The 16416-nt window shown below is 49.5% G+C and overlaps 1 protein-coding gene across 5 annotated transcripts in view; it reads left to right on the top strand.

The window, feature by feature from the left end:
• Positions 1-16416, top strand: part of SAMD4A (sterile alpha motif domain containing 4A) — a 103631-nt gene that overhangs the window by 49596 nt on the left and 37619 nt on the right. For all 5 annotated transcript variants that reach the window (XR_012662392.1, XM_075104307.1, XM_075104305.1 and 2 more), the window contains exon 2: positions 13032-13550. Coding sequence is in view for 4 of the 5 variants with exons in the window: in XM_075104307.1 (XP_074960408.1) it covers positions 13032-13550 (519 nt within the window). In the remaining variant the exon portion in view is untranslated. The remainder of the gene's footprint in view (positions 1-13031; positions 13551-16416) is intronic.

Genomic DNA, 16416 nt, shown 5'->3' with positions numbered 1-16416 from the left:
AGCTAGTATTCCAGGAAAGCCCATTAAAAGCTGGCAGCCGCTTGCTAGCAAGCAACTTGCTGGAGCTGAGCGCCGACGTGTGATACCGGAGGAGCCACGCCGACGGTTGGGGATGACTGATGGCGCGAGGTGTCGGTGGAAAGGAGGGGAAAAGGGGGATGTTCTCACTCCGCTGAACTTCCTTCCTTTGTGTTTCCTATTAAGCCGAGGGAACCGCGCTGATGCGGCTGCTTTTGCAGCCTTCCAAGCTCCGATTTAATTGTGGATGATTTCATCCTGGCCTTTTTATGTTGAAGCCAGTGGCCTGCGTCATGCAGCAGTGAATTTAGGCAGATTTTATTTGCATGTGAGTCATTGAGCTTTTCCAGCTGAATGTCACCAACTTGGAATTTTTGTCTGATTTTGTTGTTGTTTTTGTCTCTTGGTGTTTTTCCACCGGACTTTTTCCCCAGCTCTCGCTGCCTGCACCAACCCCCACCCTACACCCCACCCCCCCCATCCCTCCACAACCCCCCAAAAAAATAGGAAAAGGCTAAATGTGAGTTTGAGTTGGCAGTGCCAAAGGACAGGATTATGAATGTTTGGGGAGGGGGGGGGGAAAGGATGCTTTATGTCGCTGGGAGGGAAGGACCGAGGCCAAGTCAAATTGAGGGCTCTAATTTGGGAGTAGTGTTATTACAGGTCAGAGGGAGTCAGTTACTGGCTAAATTGGGAGAGCTGTCACATGCAGGAGCTGTAAATGCTGCTCACATGGCTGGGGCACACAGGCTCTTGGACAACTTGGTTTGATTTTGTTGACAACGCTTAAAAAAATAATATTAAAAAAAAATCTGTTTATTTTCCTCAAAATATAGGCTCCGTAGCAGTGGCCCTCTGCCCCCGCTGCCTGCTCGTCCCGGCCCTCGCCTGCCCTTTGCACAGAGAAGTTTATAAATAGAGCAACTCCTCCATTATGTGCAGCTTCAGTCTCTTTTATTTTTACACTGGAATCTGTTCAATGATTAACAGTTCAAACCATGTGCTGTATATCAATACCTTACATACCCTTCATAACTTATTTTTAGTATTATTTTTGCCCCTTCTAAATCCTTTATCCATGTTAGGCAACACAGTTATGACATTCAGATAATTTTTTATTATTTTTATTTTGGCCTTCGAAGAAACTTACCTACATTTCAGTTTAGCTTTTGCTAAAACACTTCTTGCAATTGAAATTAAGAAGTCTGAGGAGTATTTCTTCCATGCCTCTAGTTGTGCCTGTAATCTCCTCACTGAAAGCGAGGAAGATTTGGGCGTTTTTATGTATTAGGCTCAAAGAAGAGATGCAGAAATCGCGTGTTTTATTTCTCTGGCTTCCTGTGTCCCAGGAAATTCCACTGAAAATCTGGATTTGAGGGCATGCGGAGGCATATGAGCACTATAACCTGAACATAAGTGAAAGCAGGCAGTGAACTCATTTCCCACCTGTACCCCCGTGTCCCAGAAGCACCAAAACCAGCAGTGTTTTGCCGTTGCTGAGCTCATGAGCTCCAAGAAATGATGGGACTTCTGGAAGCAATCCGCAGCCCCCTGTTTAATTATACTTTTAATCCTCGTTGACCCTTCCCATTGCCGCGGGCCAAGCTGCCTCTCCAGGCCAGCTGAGCTCAGCTAACTTTGCACAGCAGCCAAGAAAAGCCACTTGACCCAGGATCTCATCGGGATATCTTTGTCCATCAGACCTGGCACGGCTGCTTTGATATTTCTGTCTCCTCATTGCATGCACAAGGGCTGATGGATTCCCCTCCGCTCCTCCCGTTACGGCCCAAGAGCAGCCGCTTCCCCCGGGACAGCATTTTGGTGTCATTTCTGCGGTGATAGCTTTCTTCCACCCACCCACCCCGGATGGAGGGTGCTCCTGCCTTCTGCTGCTCTCCTGCACCAGTAGGTAGAGGTGGAGAAGCACCTCACCTGGTGATGTCCACACCGTTGAGCTGCTTTTGCAGTTTTGCATGCTTTCTGTTGTCAGGTGGGACCTAGGCACTATTTTCCTGCACTTTCAAAAGACCATCCTCCCCATCTGAGGCTTGGGAGCATGATGCCCAGGAGCTTGTGTGCTCCAGCAAGTGAAGAGAAACCGCCATTGTGAGCCCTTGTCCGGTGTCAGGCTGGCTTCGCTCTTCAAGACAGCTTCGCAGGAGGTTGGTTGGTTTGTCTACCAAGCGTCTGTCCTCCTCCTGGCCTTTGGGTGAGAAGCAAGGAGATGGTACCTGATCCTTGCGATGCCCCAACTGGCTCTGGGCTCTTATTTCTGATGCTGACCCGTTTCCCTCATTTGTCAGTCCAAGCGCCGAGTGCTCCGACAGAACTTGTGGGATTTTCACTTTTGTTTTGCACCCATTGGCACCTCTGTCATCGATGTAGTCATCGCTCCGCGAGACCATGCCGGCTGCACCGCAGCTTGTGAAATCAGTGAAGCAAATTCATCTTTCCCAAGGTGTCCTGCACACCAGTGCTGGCCAAGCCGCACTGAGGAGCTCAAATGCTGTCGTACAGGTGGCGTAGGTTCCCTTGGCACCTGTGGGGCTTTTGCTAAGGTTTCCCAGCGTGTCGTCTTTGCTCTGAGTCAGTGAGATGCGCTCAATGTTGCAAAGCTCTGCACTAAATTAAAAGTCATGTTGCTAGGGAGTGTTGTGATAATACATGGTATTACGCTCCATAGCAAAAGAGTGCAACAGATACAGCCCAGAAAACAAATCCATAAAACCTCCCATCAGATGCATGGTATGAAAATCAAGTGTAGTTGAGCTTGGTAGTATTAAATATGTCATGGAAAAAGACTCCCGCTCCTCCTGAATTTCCTGAAAGTCTGCTTTGGGCTGAAAACTGTAGTGGCTGCAGCCAATTTAGAGAAGGAAAAATCCCCGCTCTTGTTGCTGTCTGCAGAAGCACGCTTAATGATCGTGCCATGCGATTCTCCAGTGCTAAAAATATATTGCTTCTGGGTTTTTACAAACAGCCTCCTAATAACTGGAGCTCTGGCAAGCTCACGAGGTAGAGGGGGAAAATAGTGTCAAAAATGTGAAAATCTTTTTTCGTTCTACTCCCTCTGCAGCAGCGTAGAGCTGGGTTTGTCTGTCCTTGCGGCTCTCGGCATGAATTAAGGGATGTTTTGTTGAGGGATCTCCCAGCTTCTTCTGCTTCTGACCAAAATAATGGGCATTTTGCTCCCTTTGGAGTTCACAGCTTGGATGGCGAGTGCTGAGCTCCCTCAGCAGCCCCGCTGCTGTATCTGCTGGGGTGGTTTCATCAGCCTGTTTGGGGTGACAGGATGTGAAGGTGTGATCAGGGGTTGTCTTTGAGGCTGACTTCAGTGCCAGAATTCCCTACTCTTGGTAACGCTGTCGCTGCTGTGAGACCAAGAAGCGCAGTCTGAGGTTGAGATGCTCAGCCTGGGGACGTCCTTCCCAGTCATTTCTTCTCCACAAGGAAGGGACCGGTGCTACAAAATGGACACACTTGATGGGGCTGCCATTTCTTTGGAGAGCTTGATGGAGAGGGGAGCTGCCAGTAATAAACAGCTGACCTTGCTCCCCAAGGAGAACTGCCTTTAAAAGGGCAACGAGTTGAGTAGGGTTCAGGTCTTATCCCCTAAAGGGTTTTTGTTTTTGTTTTTTTTCCTTTGGTATTTTTCCCCAGAAGCTGCATGTCATATGGTCGCCTGCTCCTTAGCCTGGCTTCCCAAGAAGTGTTGCAAGAAATTGGTTTTCAAAAGTGAAGTGCATTCAGGATGCAGCAGCCAGCTCCCGGCTGCTCATCCACATCCACGTCACCTCCATGTCAGGCTATCTTTGAGGGTAGCCTGATCCGAGGGCTGGAACACCTCTCCTTTGAGGACAGGCTGAGAGAGTTGGGGTTGTTCAGCCTGGAGAAGAAAAGGCTCTGGGGACACTTATTTGTGGCCTTTCAGTACTTAAAGGGAGTTTAAAAGAAAGATGGGGACAAACTTTTTAGTAGGGCCTGTTGTGATAGGACAAGGGGTGATGGTTTTATACTAAAAGAGGGTAGATTCAGGCTAGATATAAGGCAAAAATTTTTTACAGTGAGTTCAGTGAAACCCTGGCCCAGGTTGCCCAGAGAGGTGGCCGATGCCCCATCCCTGGAAACATCCAAGGCCCGGCAGGACGGGGCTCTGAGCAACCTGATCTAGTTGAAGATGTCCCTGCTCATGGCAAGGGGTTGGACTAGATGGCCTCTGAAGGTCCCTTCCAACCCAAATTATTCTATGTTTCTACAATTCTGTGATTTGTTTCGGAGCACAGCCCAGCAGGGACACACCTTTTATGAAGCACAGAAAATAAGGCCAACAATGGCCGACATGCTTCTTGTGACCCAGCTGTGCCGGCAAACCCTTTGATGCTGCCTTGGCAGTGGCTGTTGCAGAACTTGCCCGTAGCGTGCAGGGGGATGCTGGGGACGATTGAAAGAAGGTTGTGTCGTTTTGACGGGATTGGTTTCAGCAGTTAAATTTGCAGCTACATTTGACAAGTCAAAGGGATATTGCGTAGTTAATTTACATGGAGCTTTTTAATCTCGGTCATTAAAGATGCAGAAGATGCTCCTTCATGAAGTCCTCTGTGCTCCTGTCAGTGCTGAATCCTGCAGTATAATCAGAAACACTTTGCTTTTGATGGCTGTATGGCTCTTCCCTTTGTTTTTCCAAGGAACTAGTTTCGCCTGCAGCAGGTACTTCCCAGCCACCTCCTTTTGCAGGATGTGCTGTGCCTATTGCTCCATTTTTATGGCATCTCTTCCCTGCATCCACACCAGTCTGTTTACCTCCCCTCCTGCTCGGAGCTTCTCTGCAGCAACCGCTCGGGTGGAAAAGAAACATTAGGAAAGTACTTAATGTATTTTTAGCCCCTTAGAATGTGATGTAGCTGCTGGAAACACGGAGGAGAGCCAGCACCATGTGAACCGACAGGTTGCAGCGCATCACCGGCAAATTTTCCGTCGAGCACTGGTGCTCCTTGGCACCGTCATGGAGCCAGGGTGCAAGGTGGGTCGTGTGCGTTGGAGAAGGGAGGTCATGCACGTGCCTTGCGTGATCCAAGGCGCAGATTGCCATCTATCTGTCCTCTCCTTATGGGTGCTGATGAGCAAAAGTTCCTTCTGTCCTTCAAAGAGGTCATCTGTGCTTAAATCTGCACAGAAGCTAACCAGCTAGGGAAAGGGGGAATTCAGTGATTGCCTTTTTATATCTCATTATAGACCAAAAATGCTGGAGTAGCGCTGAGCCACGCAACCACCTTGGACCTAGAGGTTCATAGCTGTTGGGGTGGATACTCCAGGAGGGAAAGTGCAGAGCCCTGATTGCCACGCATAGCAGGCCCTAAGCCCTCCTGGTGTCCAGGGCTTGTCTGCAGACCTGGCTGTTCCCAGCTCCTAGCCAAAGCTTGTTACAGGGAAAGAGCTTCACCACTGCTCCCTAAATCTCTCCCCAAGTCGGGCTGTTAGACCTGCATGGGAGGGAGCAAAAGCAAAAAGCCAGCTGTGAGGTTTTCTTGCCTTTTCGTCTGTGAAATCCTGTTATCCACCAGGACAAGCAGTTTTGGGGAGCTGGGAAGAATCGGTCCCCGGTTTGCAGAGCTGGCCTCTCCCAGCCGCTGCAGCGCGGAGACGCGGGAGGTGCCAGGAAGCCGCGGGTGCCAGATCCAGCAGGCACAATGCTCTTTGGCACGGCTCCCGTTGCCTTCAGACGTATAGGATTAGGTCCTCCCGCTCCACGCTGTCAGCTCTAGCGCAGGCATAAATTCAAACCCGTTTGAACGTAGCAGGGGAAGGTTGGCTGGGTTTACACACCACGCTGCAGCCTCCCGGCTGTAGACACACTTAGAAACATCACTGGTGTCTTCTTGCCTGTGTTAGCCGCGGTTTTGCATCGATTTTGGTGAGACGAGGAGTAGGATTCAGGTTCACTGGCATTTCAGTGCCAGCTTGCATCTCTGACTTGTGCAATCGGCAGGTCTGCAATAACCTTTATCGTCGAGATACTTTTATTTAGCGTCGCTTGCAATTATGAAAAGGCACATGCTGAAATTCTTATTATTTGGCCTCTCGCAGGGGGAGAAGGCTGCCAGGTTTAACGGCGAGGGTATTGATGTGCTCTGGATGGGCTACAGAGAGGGTTTCCAAGAAGGTTCTCACTTTGTTTTCTTTAATGTTGGTCTTTTGAGTGAGGCTAATTTAGGAAGAGAATGAAGTAAATTCACCCAAAGAAAGTATTGTGAATGGGTAGGCGTGCAGGTACTAATTACTGCAAATAATAATTGAAATCCCTTTGTCTGGAAACATGCTAAAGTTCACCTTCAGTCAAGTTGCTGCGGCCAGAGCCAGGGCAGGTTCATCTCCACAGCAGTGTTGGAGAGATTTGTGTGATTGGTGGTGGGGAGTTGGACCATCTCGCAAACCAGTTAATCCAGTTGCAGGAAGGCTGAGACTGGCAGCAGCTTGCCCTTGGTCAATGTACTGGGTGCAAATTCAGACTTGTGGTTTAAATATCTTCATTTTTTGGTCTTCTGCTTTAACTTTGCTGCAAACCACCCCGTGTGAGTGGGGTATGGTCTCTCTACCCAACTCATGCTTTTCACTGAGCCAAATAAGACCCAATCCGCTTGGGTGCTGGAAGTCAGAGCCAGCAGAAGTGTTGCCATGGCCTCAGGATTAATGAGCACAGGGCGATGACCTCTTAGAGACAGGACATTTAGTTTCTGCTAAGCTTACCAGAAACAAAAGTAGAAGATGACTTGAATGCTGAGTCCCGACTACCTTCCCTTGAGAACATGCAGGACATCAGGGAGCTCTCTGAATTAAAGAAAAGACCAATTAACTGAATTAAAGAAATTAAAGACCAGAATTTATCCTAAAGCCAGGTAAACTCAACTGGAAATGAAGGCCAACTGAGGTGTGAGGGACACACTGGAACAAATACCCGGTAGGCATAGGGTTGGGGTTTGTCTCTTGGTAGCCCTTCACTGAGAGATGACATTTTGGCTGAACAGAGGTTGCTGCGCTGTGTTCATATGCAGGGCGGTGTTAGGTACCGGTACTGACTCTGGTGATGACCTTGGTTGCTGCAGATTTTGGTGATTCTGATGAGCGCAGCATCTTGCATGCATGTATGGAGGAGCTGGCGGGTAGCAATGTGCTGCTGGGTCTTTACGCAGCAGGAGTCCAGACACAGATTTTTCTGCCTCTGCTGAAAAAGTGGGTGCCTCCACGTAGCTCTGCCCATTGCCCAGAGCCGGTGCCACATCAGTAATCCAGGAAACAGCGAACAATGGGAACCTCGTCTAGGAGCTGCTGAGGAAGGCCTTCTGCAAAACCTTCCTGCAAACCCAGAAATAGCCATTGCTTGCATTGGGGCCGCCGATTTCGGGCGTGCTTGAAGCAGTTGCAAGCTGCCTGAGAACAGACTGGTTTTCTGTTTTGCTGTTGGCCGTCTAAGACATGAAAACCTCGGTGTCGTCCATCCCTAGGAGGGCCTGGTCCAGGAGGACCCAGTTCCTCCCTCCTATCCCTGATGCTGCAGCATGCCACTTAGCAAGGTCAGGGATCCCAGCCTAAATTTCTGGTACAAACTCCTGTTTTTTCTCCCCGAGAACATCTGAGTGTCGATCCATTCAGCCCTGCTGTGAAGGCGGTCTGTTTGGTGGGTGCCCTCCAGATGTGTACATCTAACTCTTACATGCTGGACAAATTATCTATATGGGCTTTTGAGAAATTTTAATGTGAAATGTTGTTAAACTGAAAACAAGGGCATAATACAACAGTAATTTCAGAGCAATTTATTGACAACTTAAATGCATTGATTACCATTGTGGAGCGATGGTACCAAGCCTGCTATTTGAACATACTCTTTGTCACTCGGAAAATGGTTGGGCAGTTTTTAAAACACTTTCAGTCTTTAATTGTTGTCCTTGTTACTCATGATAAGCTGTTGTCTAGCTCATAAATTACACATCTTTCATCTCGTCCACTTCGTCAAGACCCCAGTCAACATATTTGTCTACTTCACTTGTGAAATGTGATAAGTTGTTTATGCCAACAGGAGGATAACCCAGTTTCTGCTGTCAAAATGAAAAGGTTTATCTTGGCTGGAGCTGATTGGTTTTGGGGGTCTTTTTAAGCACTTGAGATGTATCCTGCATTGCCGTTGTTCCCTGGAGGCATCTCATCTGGTGAGACACACGCATTCGTGCGCCTGTGCTGACAGCTCCTCTCGGCCATTCCTCCAGAGCGGGTCGGTGTTTGCGAGGTGGGGGTCAGAAGTCTGTTGGTAAAAAACAAAAATAGAAGAACAACACAGGCAATTAGGTACTTCAGTGTTTCTAAATGCAGGCACCAGTGTGCCGCCTGAGTTGGGTCTTGCAGGTGTCTGCAGGGACTGTGTGCATCCCTGCCTCTGTCCATCCAGGCTGGCTTTACGTTCGGAAAACTGCAGCTGTTCCCAGTACATCATTAACAGCTTCAGGAGCTCCATGTGCCTTGGTGGCGGCTGAAATAACCCAGTCATCTATCAGGAGGCAGGTTCAAAGTAAAGGCAAGAAGGTCCTTCATGCTGTGCGGCGTTAGAGGTGGATCCATCGCCGGCAGACATGGAGGCAATTAACAGTTTGCAAGGATCCAGAAGTGATTAAGCAGATTTCTGACAGAGAAATCCGATGAGCGCTTATTAAATTGACAAACATCACCGCTTTCTCAAGCCATAAAGCCCCTGTTTCAGGGATAGCATTGGACCTATTCATAGCACAGCACAGGTTTCAGCCTTGGAAGCAGGACCCGGCTATATTTGGTGCTATATTTATTTGCAGGCATCCTGCACAAGCATCAGCTGTGCTGTATGGCAGCAAAATTGTATTGGGTAGGTAATCTTAAGTTAGAAGGTAATTTCACATCCCACCTTCATTCAGCTTCTCACCCAAGAAAGAGAGTCCTGTAATGAAAACTGGGATGTTCGGCCAGCAGCTCCCACCCCTTCCCAGTACAGGGGTCGCAGGGCTGGGATGGGAGCTGACTCCTTATGGAGCCTTTATTTTAGCTCATCTCCAAAAGGAGAGGTCAGTGCAATGACAGCAACAGGCAGGATGGATTTTCTGGGGAGTTTCAAAACAGCAAGGTAGAGTTTCTAACTCTGGGGCTTTCTCTATGCTCAGATTTGCCTGCTGCAAATATCAATAGTCTTGCCATCCCTTAGAGAAGCAAAAGCCTTGTGACAGAAAGCATCAGGCATCTTTGAAGCAGGACCCAGGGGGACTAATGAAGCTGTGATGTGATTAGTGCCTGCGATCCAGTACATCACTGCAGGTAGCGTGTTGGGACCCTGGGATGTGGGAACCCAAAACAGGGACCCACCCTAACTGCAGCTGACCCGGGGGGGCTTGTGCTGGCAATGAAAGGTGAGACACCCCAGGTGTCAGGGAGTGCGTGGCAGCAGGTAGGGACCTTAAGCAGGGGCTCCTGTGTTTGGGGAGAGGGTGGAGAGGGAGTTTGGGGGGTCACCTGGCCCTCTCACCCTGCCCAGAGGCAGCTCCAGCTTTCCTCCTCCCACGGCACCCTTTCCAGATCCCTCTATTTTCTGGCAGATAGGATTAAGCCTGACCTTCAGCCTCATCTCAGAGGGAGCCAAACCTCTTTCAGATCTAATTATTTTCCATTTTTGTTTAATTGTGCACATCCTGCTGCTGGCTGAGAAGGAAAGTGGCTCCTGCCCGGGCCAGGGCAGGGAAGGGTGCCTGGCCCGTCACCAGCCGCGGGCTTTCGGATCAACGCTCCATCTGTTGGGGTTGTGATTTCAAACACCCAAATCTCTTGGAGGTCCGAGGCAGGTTTCCCAAGAAGTGATATGGCACCATCCTATGTTTCTCCAGTGGTGATCTTCACGCTTAGTCCCCCCTGCCATGCGAGGAAGATGAGTCCAGCCACGGCCACCTGCCTCCCCCATCCTCATCCTCCTCCCCTGCACCCAGTTCGCACTGGGCTCTGCTTTTTCTGCATGTATTTTGCTACCTGGTTCTTATGTACAAGTGGCACCGACTTCTTTTAGCAGTGCGTTGCGTGCCTTTTTTTAATGATCTTTTGATTTCTCAGTTTTATCTGAGCTGCTGCAAAATCCTGCAGACTCTTCCTGCAGGCGGTGCCGGGATGGGGTTTGGCTGCGCCAGCCTGAAAGCACTGCCGAATCACCCCAACGCCAGTGATAAAATGTGGCGGTGATAAGGGAATAGGTGGCATGCCTCTGCAGGAGGAGGGGAGAAAATAAGATGGGTTTTCAACCTTCCGGGCAGCTGACTGAGAGGCAGGGAGAAAGAGGGGACAGAGAAATTGGGTTAAGCATGACAGGAAGCTTTGCTTGCAGCAGTTCCATCTGCATACGGAAAATACGGAGATGCTCTGGTGAACCATGAGTCCTGCCATGCTTGTGTATTTTTTAAAGATTCACTTAGGTTGAGCGTTGCTTTTCCAAATCCTATTTTTTAGCACCAAAACAACCTTGCAGCATCTCCACGGGCACAGGAGCACACCCAGAGTACCAAAATTTGCTTCTGCTGCAAATGAAGTGGTTCCTTCTCCACCAAAGCTGTGCCACACTGTTTCCCGTGCACCTCTCGGCACAGCGGCACGAGATGGCTCAGGCACGCCGGCAGCTGGGTCGGGAAGCAGCTCTGGAGGAGGGGTGGGTCTGTGGAGAAGTAAATACCACTGCAGAAAGTTCCAGTGAGAGACGTCGGTGTTTCCAGCAAGCCATCTAGTGGCTTCCTATTAAAACGGTTGCACGCCTTGAAACTGGGAAGGCGAAGCTGGAGGGTTGAGTGCTGCTCACCACGGCAGTTGTGTTGGGGAACCGATGTGCAAGGTTTGGTCTTAATTGGGAAAAGGCCCCACTGTAATAGCCCTCTTCTGTGTCATGGGGTGGTGGGGTGATGGAAAGGTTGGATTAACTGCTGGACGGCAGCATGGTTCTTCCCAAGAGCAAACCAGGTGGGTGATCCTACAGATGGACATCCAGGTCTTCATTTCAGTGGTGTGGGTTTGGTCACCCTAGCTCAAAACCACGTGAAGGATATAGGGATAATCAATGATTTGGAGCACCTTCCTCTACAGTATGGATAGGAGACGGCAGACAGGGAGGGACAATGTGAAGTTTGGGGGGGGGGTTAATAACATGAGAACTTTGGGGGATCTCACTTGGTGATGTTTTGGGCAGTGGGTTTAAAGCAAACAGAAGGAAGTCGTTTTTCACCAGATGGTTCAGTTGTGGCACCTTAGGCACAGCCTGCTACAGCGACTGAAAGTTTGAAGGCTTCATAGAGGGGGTTGGTAAATGCTGGAGGAGAGACTGACCTGGGGCTGGGAAGCGTCTGTCGGGTGGTCTGGGTAGATCCTGAGCTATCCTTGGCAGGTGTTTGTGTGAGCTGTTCAGAAAAACCTCCAGTGATGGAGTTTTCACAAGGTCTGTAGGCAATCTCTGCCTGTGCATCACTAGCCTTACCTGCAGGAGATAGTTTCTTCATGTCTGACCTCAGTCATCTTTGCTGCAATTCAAACCTATTACAACAATACAACAATCCCCAGGAGACGTGGAGAGCAGCTTGTCCACGTCAGTCTTCACCTCTTAGACAGGTGACAGGCTGGCTGGTGCAGTTTTTATGTGCAACATGGCATTTTGACTGATGTTCAGCCTGTGATGCTTCCTGATCCCAGGCTCTTCCCCGCCTGGTACTGCACAGCGATTTGTTCCCACCTGCATGCAGATGTTTGCACCTACTTAATGCAGCTGGTTTTTTTCTGACTTTTCTCCAGGTCTCAACATTGTTTGACTTCTAATCCAGTCTTCTGGATTTCTAGCGTGATATCTGCATGTTGAACACATTTGTCACATCACCCATGTCACCGATGGCATACTGGGTAGTGTCATGGCTGGAACAAGTCTCCTTGCTCAGCACATCCTCCCAGTCTGATGGTGAATCACCAGTAACAACTCCCTCCATATGGTTTTCTGATGAGTTGCATGCCCACATTAGAGTAGTTTCGCCTGAGAGTGTTTCTCTGGTGTGCTGCTGAGAAAGCCATGTGCGGCAGCACCTAATGAATATCAAGATATACGGCGCTGACTGCTTCTCCAGCTATTCACAGGCCAGTTACTCTGTCGCAGAAGGAAATTAAATTGTTCTTGACAAATCGGTGTCGGCAGTCACTTATCATCTTGTTATCTTCTAAGTGCTTACAAATAGGTTGTTTCATTATTTGTTCCATCAGTTTTCCAGGAGTTCGAGTTAAGTGACCAGTTTGTAATTCCCTGACTTTTCCTTTTGCATATTTTTAAAGCTAAACCCTATGTTTGCTTTTATTCTGGTCTTTTTAAACCTCTCCTATCTGCCGTGAGCTAACAGAGGAACAAAAGCTCTGCGGCTGCTTCATCTGAGCCCTTCCCTCAATACCTTTGGGGCAGCTTATCACGCCGGGCTGGCGGGTGGGCCCACACCCTGGTTTGGTTATTGCCCTCCTGCTGGGATGCTTCTTCTCTTCGCCCTCTGAGGCTCTTGCCTGTGTTAGCCCATTTGAATCTTGACCTTTTCCATTTTCCAACCAGTGCTTTTAAAAGGTTATGTTTATCCATGTAGAGGTTTTGTGTAGTATTTTGTGTAATCTGCAACAATATGGAAGATTTGGGCCAAGTTATGACTTTGGTTAGTTATCATTAGGAGAAAAACAGTGGAGCTATGTGGCTGTAGAGGCGGGTGTAATTTGGCTTTTTCCATCACTTTCAGGAGTGTCTGATAACTCTTGGTGTCCAATCTGGCACACCTTGCCTGTCACCTTGGTTTTGGAGGGCAATGACCTCCCCTGGGAGATGCTCACACAGTGGCATCATGCGTGCAGGCATCCCTTTGGTGTGACGTATTTACCCTGCCAGTGTCTATTTCTTTACCACCTCTGTTTGCCAATTTCTCAATTCTCTTCTTTTTATTTTTTTTCTATTCCTTCAACAGGAATCATTAACCAATGGCAACAGGAATCCAAGGATAAAGTGATTTCCCTATTGTTAACCCACCTGCCTTTACTGAAGCCCGGAAACATCGAGGCAAAAGTCGAATACATGAAACTCTTGCCTAAAATCCTGGCCCACTCAATCGAACACAACCAACACATCGAGGAGAGCAGGCAGCTGCTGTCCTACGCCTTGATACACCCTGCCACCTCCTTAGAGGACAGGAGCGCCCTGGCCATGTGGCTCAACCACCTGGAGGACCGCACATCGGGTGGCTTCGGCAGCCAGAGCAGAGGTCGGTCGGATTCGGTGGACTACGGGCAGACGCACTACTATCACCAAAGACAAAACTCCGACGACAAGCTCAACGGATGGCAAAACTCTCGAGACTCGGGCATAAGCGTCAGCGCTTCCAGCTGGCAGGACAAAAACCTGGCGTGCGAGAACGGCCATCTGCCCCTCTACTCCTCCTCCTCCGTCCCCACAACCATCAACACCATCGGCACTAGCACAAGCACCAGTAAGTACCCACGGGAAGTTCTGGGAATGGCCACCCACGGCCGCCCTTCACAGCATGGTCCCCCCATTCCACTAGAAAATATTGCTTTGCCGTGGTTGGCAGAGGGGCTGGGTTCATCTGGGCCATAGAAAACTCCTTTTTTTTTTTTTCTCCTTTCCCCTACCTGCTTTTTTATTTCCTGCCTGCCTTTTTTTGTTCGTTTTTTTTTTCCTCTACTCCTGTGGGATTTTGAAGACCTGGCAGCTGGAGAGGAGGGAAAAACAGCCAAGCTGTGAGAGCAAAAAATGTGCATTATCGAAGGGAGCCCCTTTTATTTCATATATTACCTCCATGTAGATTTGCAGTTCACATTTCAAGAGTTCCTAAAGCAAGTGGGGAGCTGATGCTTCATGTCCAAAAGTGAGCTGGGGGACTTGAGGCCCAAAAGTGACCTCGGGACTTACTGGGAGGAAATGGGACTGGGCCCCTGAAGCACAGGCATTGTCTTTGGAAGCAGGGCTGGGATCCATGGTCTTCAGGGCATATCTGGAAACATTCCCGTGTATCTGCAGCGCATAGAGGCGTGAAGCTGGTGGTGATCAGGGGGTTTAGATGCAGAGTCCTCAGTGTTTTCCAGGAGAGCTGGGTAGCTCTTTCCCCGTGGAGGCCCTGCCAGGCTTTGGTGGGAGTGCTGGATGATGCAGAGCCCAGCCCAAGGCTTGGACGCTTGGGGACACTTCAGAGCACCATGGCTGGAGATACATCACTGGTTTTGCATGAAGCTGTAGTGCAGCTATAACTGTTTTGTAAAGCAGCCATTGGCGCCTGCAAGCCATCCATGGGAGAGGAGAAGCGAAGCATCTTCTCAGCAAGGTTCAAGAGCTGCGCTGCCCACCTGCTCCCTCTGTGGAGGGCTGTCATGCCTGCCTTGCTGTCACCTCGGGTGATTGCCACCATCTCACCTGCTTTGGGTCATCCGGGAGGTCTCTCTCCAAGATGCTTGGCATCTCCCTAGATGCAAGGGATGCAGCGAGTGCTTCAGGAAGAAGAGGCTTCTTGTGGCGAGGGCGCTGGCTTCTTGATCAGTGTGTGGAAACCCACAATTAAATAGCTGAAAGCTCTAAAATGGTCACTTAAGGCTTCTGGGGTTTTCCCTCTTCCATAATCGGTGCGTTTTTAAAGTGGTGTTTCAAATCAATGATGATCAGAGACACAGCTCTGGGTTTATTGCTGTAGCACCCTGGTCTCTGCCTCTCCAGTGTGCATCCTTGCAGGCAGCGCCGCCTGCTCTGCCACATGGGGATTTAGCAGAAGGGGCTCAGTTTCTCCACCGACTCTGAACATCATGCCCATCCCGTCCCCCATCTTCGAAGCCCTGGCTCCTGCTGCCATGGGATTGTGTGAGGTTCAGCTTCTCTGAGAGCTGGGTCCAGGCGCTGCGGAGGAGAGCTGTTTCAGGGTGACCAAGCTGCATGGGAAAGGCTTAACAAGGAGGCAGGAGGAGAAGGATCGTGACGGTATTTGCAGTTGGTCAGTTAAACCTCTCCAGAGATTATTTTCAGGGGGGTTCTTCCTTGTGGTTTTTGCCTACCTGGCAGTTTGGAGGCTTTGCGTGCTGGGGAGGCAGTGGGAAGAGGTGGCTTCAGAAGGGATCTGGTTCCTCGCTTCGAGAGCTGGAAGCAGGGAGGTCTGATGGGTGCAGCAGGTTAATCATTGACAGTGGCTGGAGCTCCGCAAGATGCTTTAGATCTTGAAGGCCGCTTTTCAAAGATCCCTCTGTTTTTCTTTTTGTGCACAGGTTTATCTCGTAGCAGAAGTAACAACCCACCTCTTGCCCAACAGGGTCCCCAAGTATTAGCAGAAAGTGCCGAAACCCAGGCAACAGCTGAATTACTCAGCAGCGCCCAAGCTGCCACACTGCTGAGGTTTTTCCTAAATTCTCCAGAATTAGGTGTACACAGCACTGGAACAGGAGCGTTTGTGGGTCTGTCAGCAGGGGCTGTACAGCCCTACGCTTTACCCTGGTCTTTTGCTGGAAGTCTGTGTCCCTCCTCCATCTCTGCCACTCACTTTGCCGCAGCATCCCCTGCCATAAGTCCCGGCATGGCAGCCCTTGCCCGATCTGGTCATTCCCAGCATCCAGCAGTAGCTGCTTCTCATGGCACCGGGGCAGCTCGCTCGCACTGTCTTGCTCTGAGCTGCAAGATTTATGGAATCCATATTCAGGAAACCTTTTCCCCAAGTGTCACACCAGGGTCAACGCGTATTTCTAAGACTGAGTAGCTTTGCAGGGGTATCTAAACACATCTTCAGCCCAGCCTACCCCTAAATGTTAAGCTGTTGTAACTCCGGCTGATGTATTTTCGTGGCAGGATATTCAGACAATCTGCGGGTTGAGCTGGAGATGACCTAACCACGCTTCGTGTGTTAGTTCATAAGCTTCCTTAATGCAGTATTTGCTCGGACACGAGCACAGTAAGTCCACAGAGAGATGCTAAAAAATAAACATGGCTGTCAGCCTTTGTCCCAGCCCCTTGAGTCGATCAATACGTCCATTAATCTTTTATTCCAAAGCAAAACCCTCAAACTGTTACTGTTTGTTTAGGTTTTAGTGTTATTATTTTTAAATCCTCCCTCTTACTTGGAGGTGTTTATCTGGGCAGGGGTTTAATCCAGCAACACCCTGCAGGGCACAGCCTTCTCTGACCTGTCCCTGCAAAGGCACTGCCTGTTCCTGATGCTGAAATGGGGCAAAGTCTTTCCCAGAGGAGTAACATGGTGATCTTGCCCGAGGTATTTTCGTCTGGTTTTGTGGCATAATTAGGTGTAATGCTATTACGGTGTTGGGTTTAAATATGGGTAAGTGAAGCTCATGTGACAGTTTGCT

This window comes from Phalacrocorax aristotelis, chromosome 9 (assembly GCF_949628215.1).
Source record: "Phalacrocorax aristotelis chromosome 9, bGulAri2.1, whole genome shotgun sequence".
NCBI lineage: Eukaryota > Metazoa > Chordata > Aves > Suliformes > Phalacrocoracidae > Phalacrocorax > Phalacrocorax aristotelis.
This window is presented reverse-complemented; position numbering and strand designations above follow the sequence as displayed.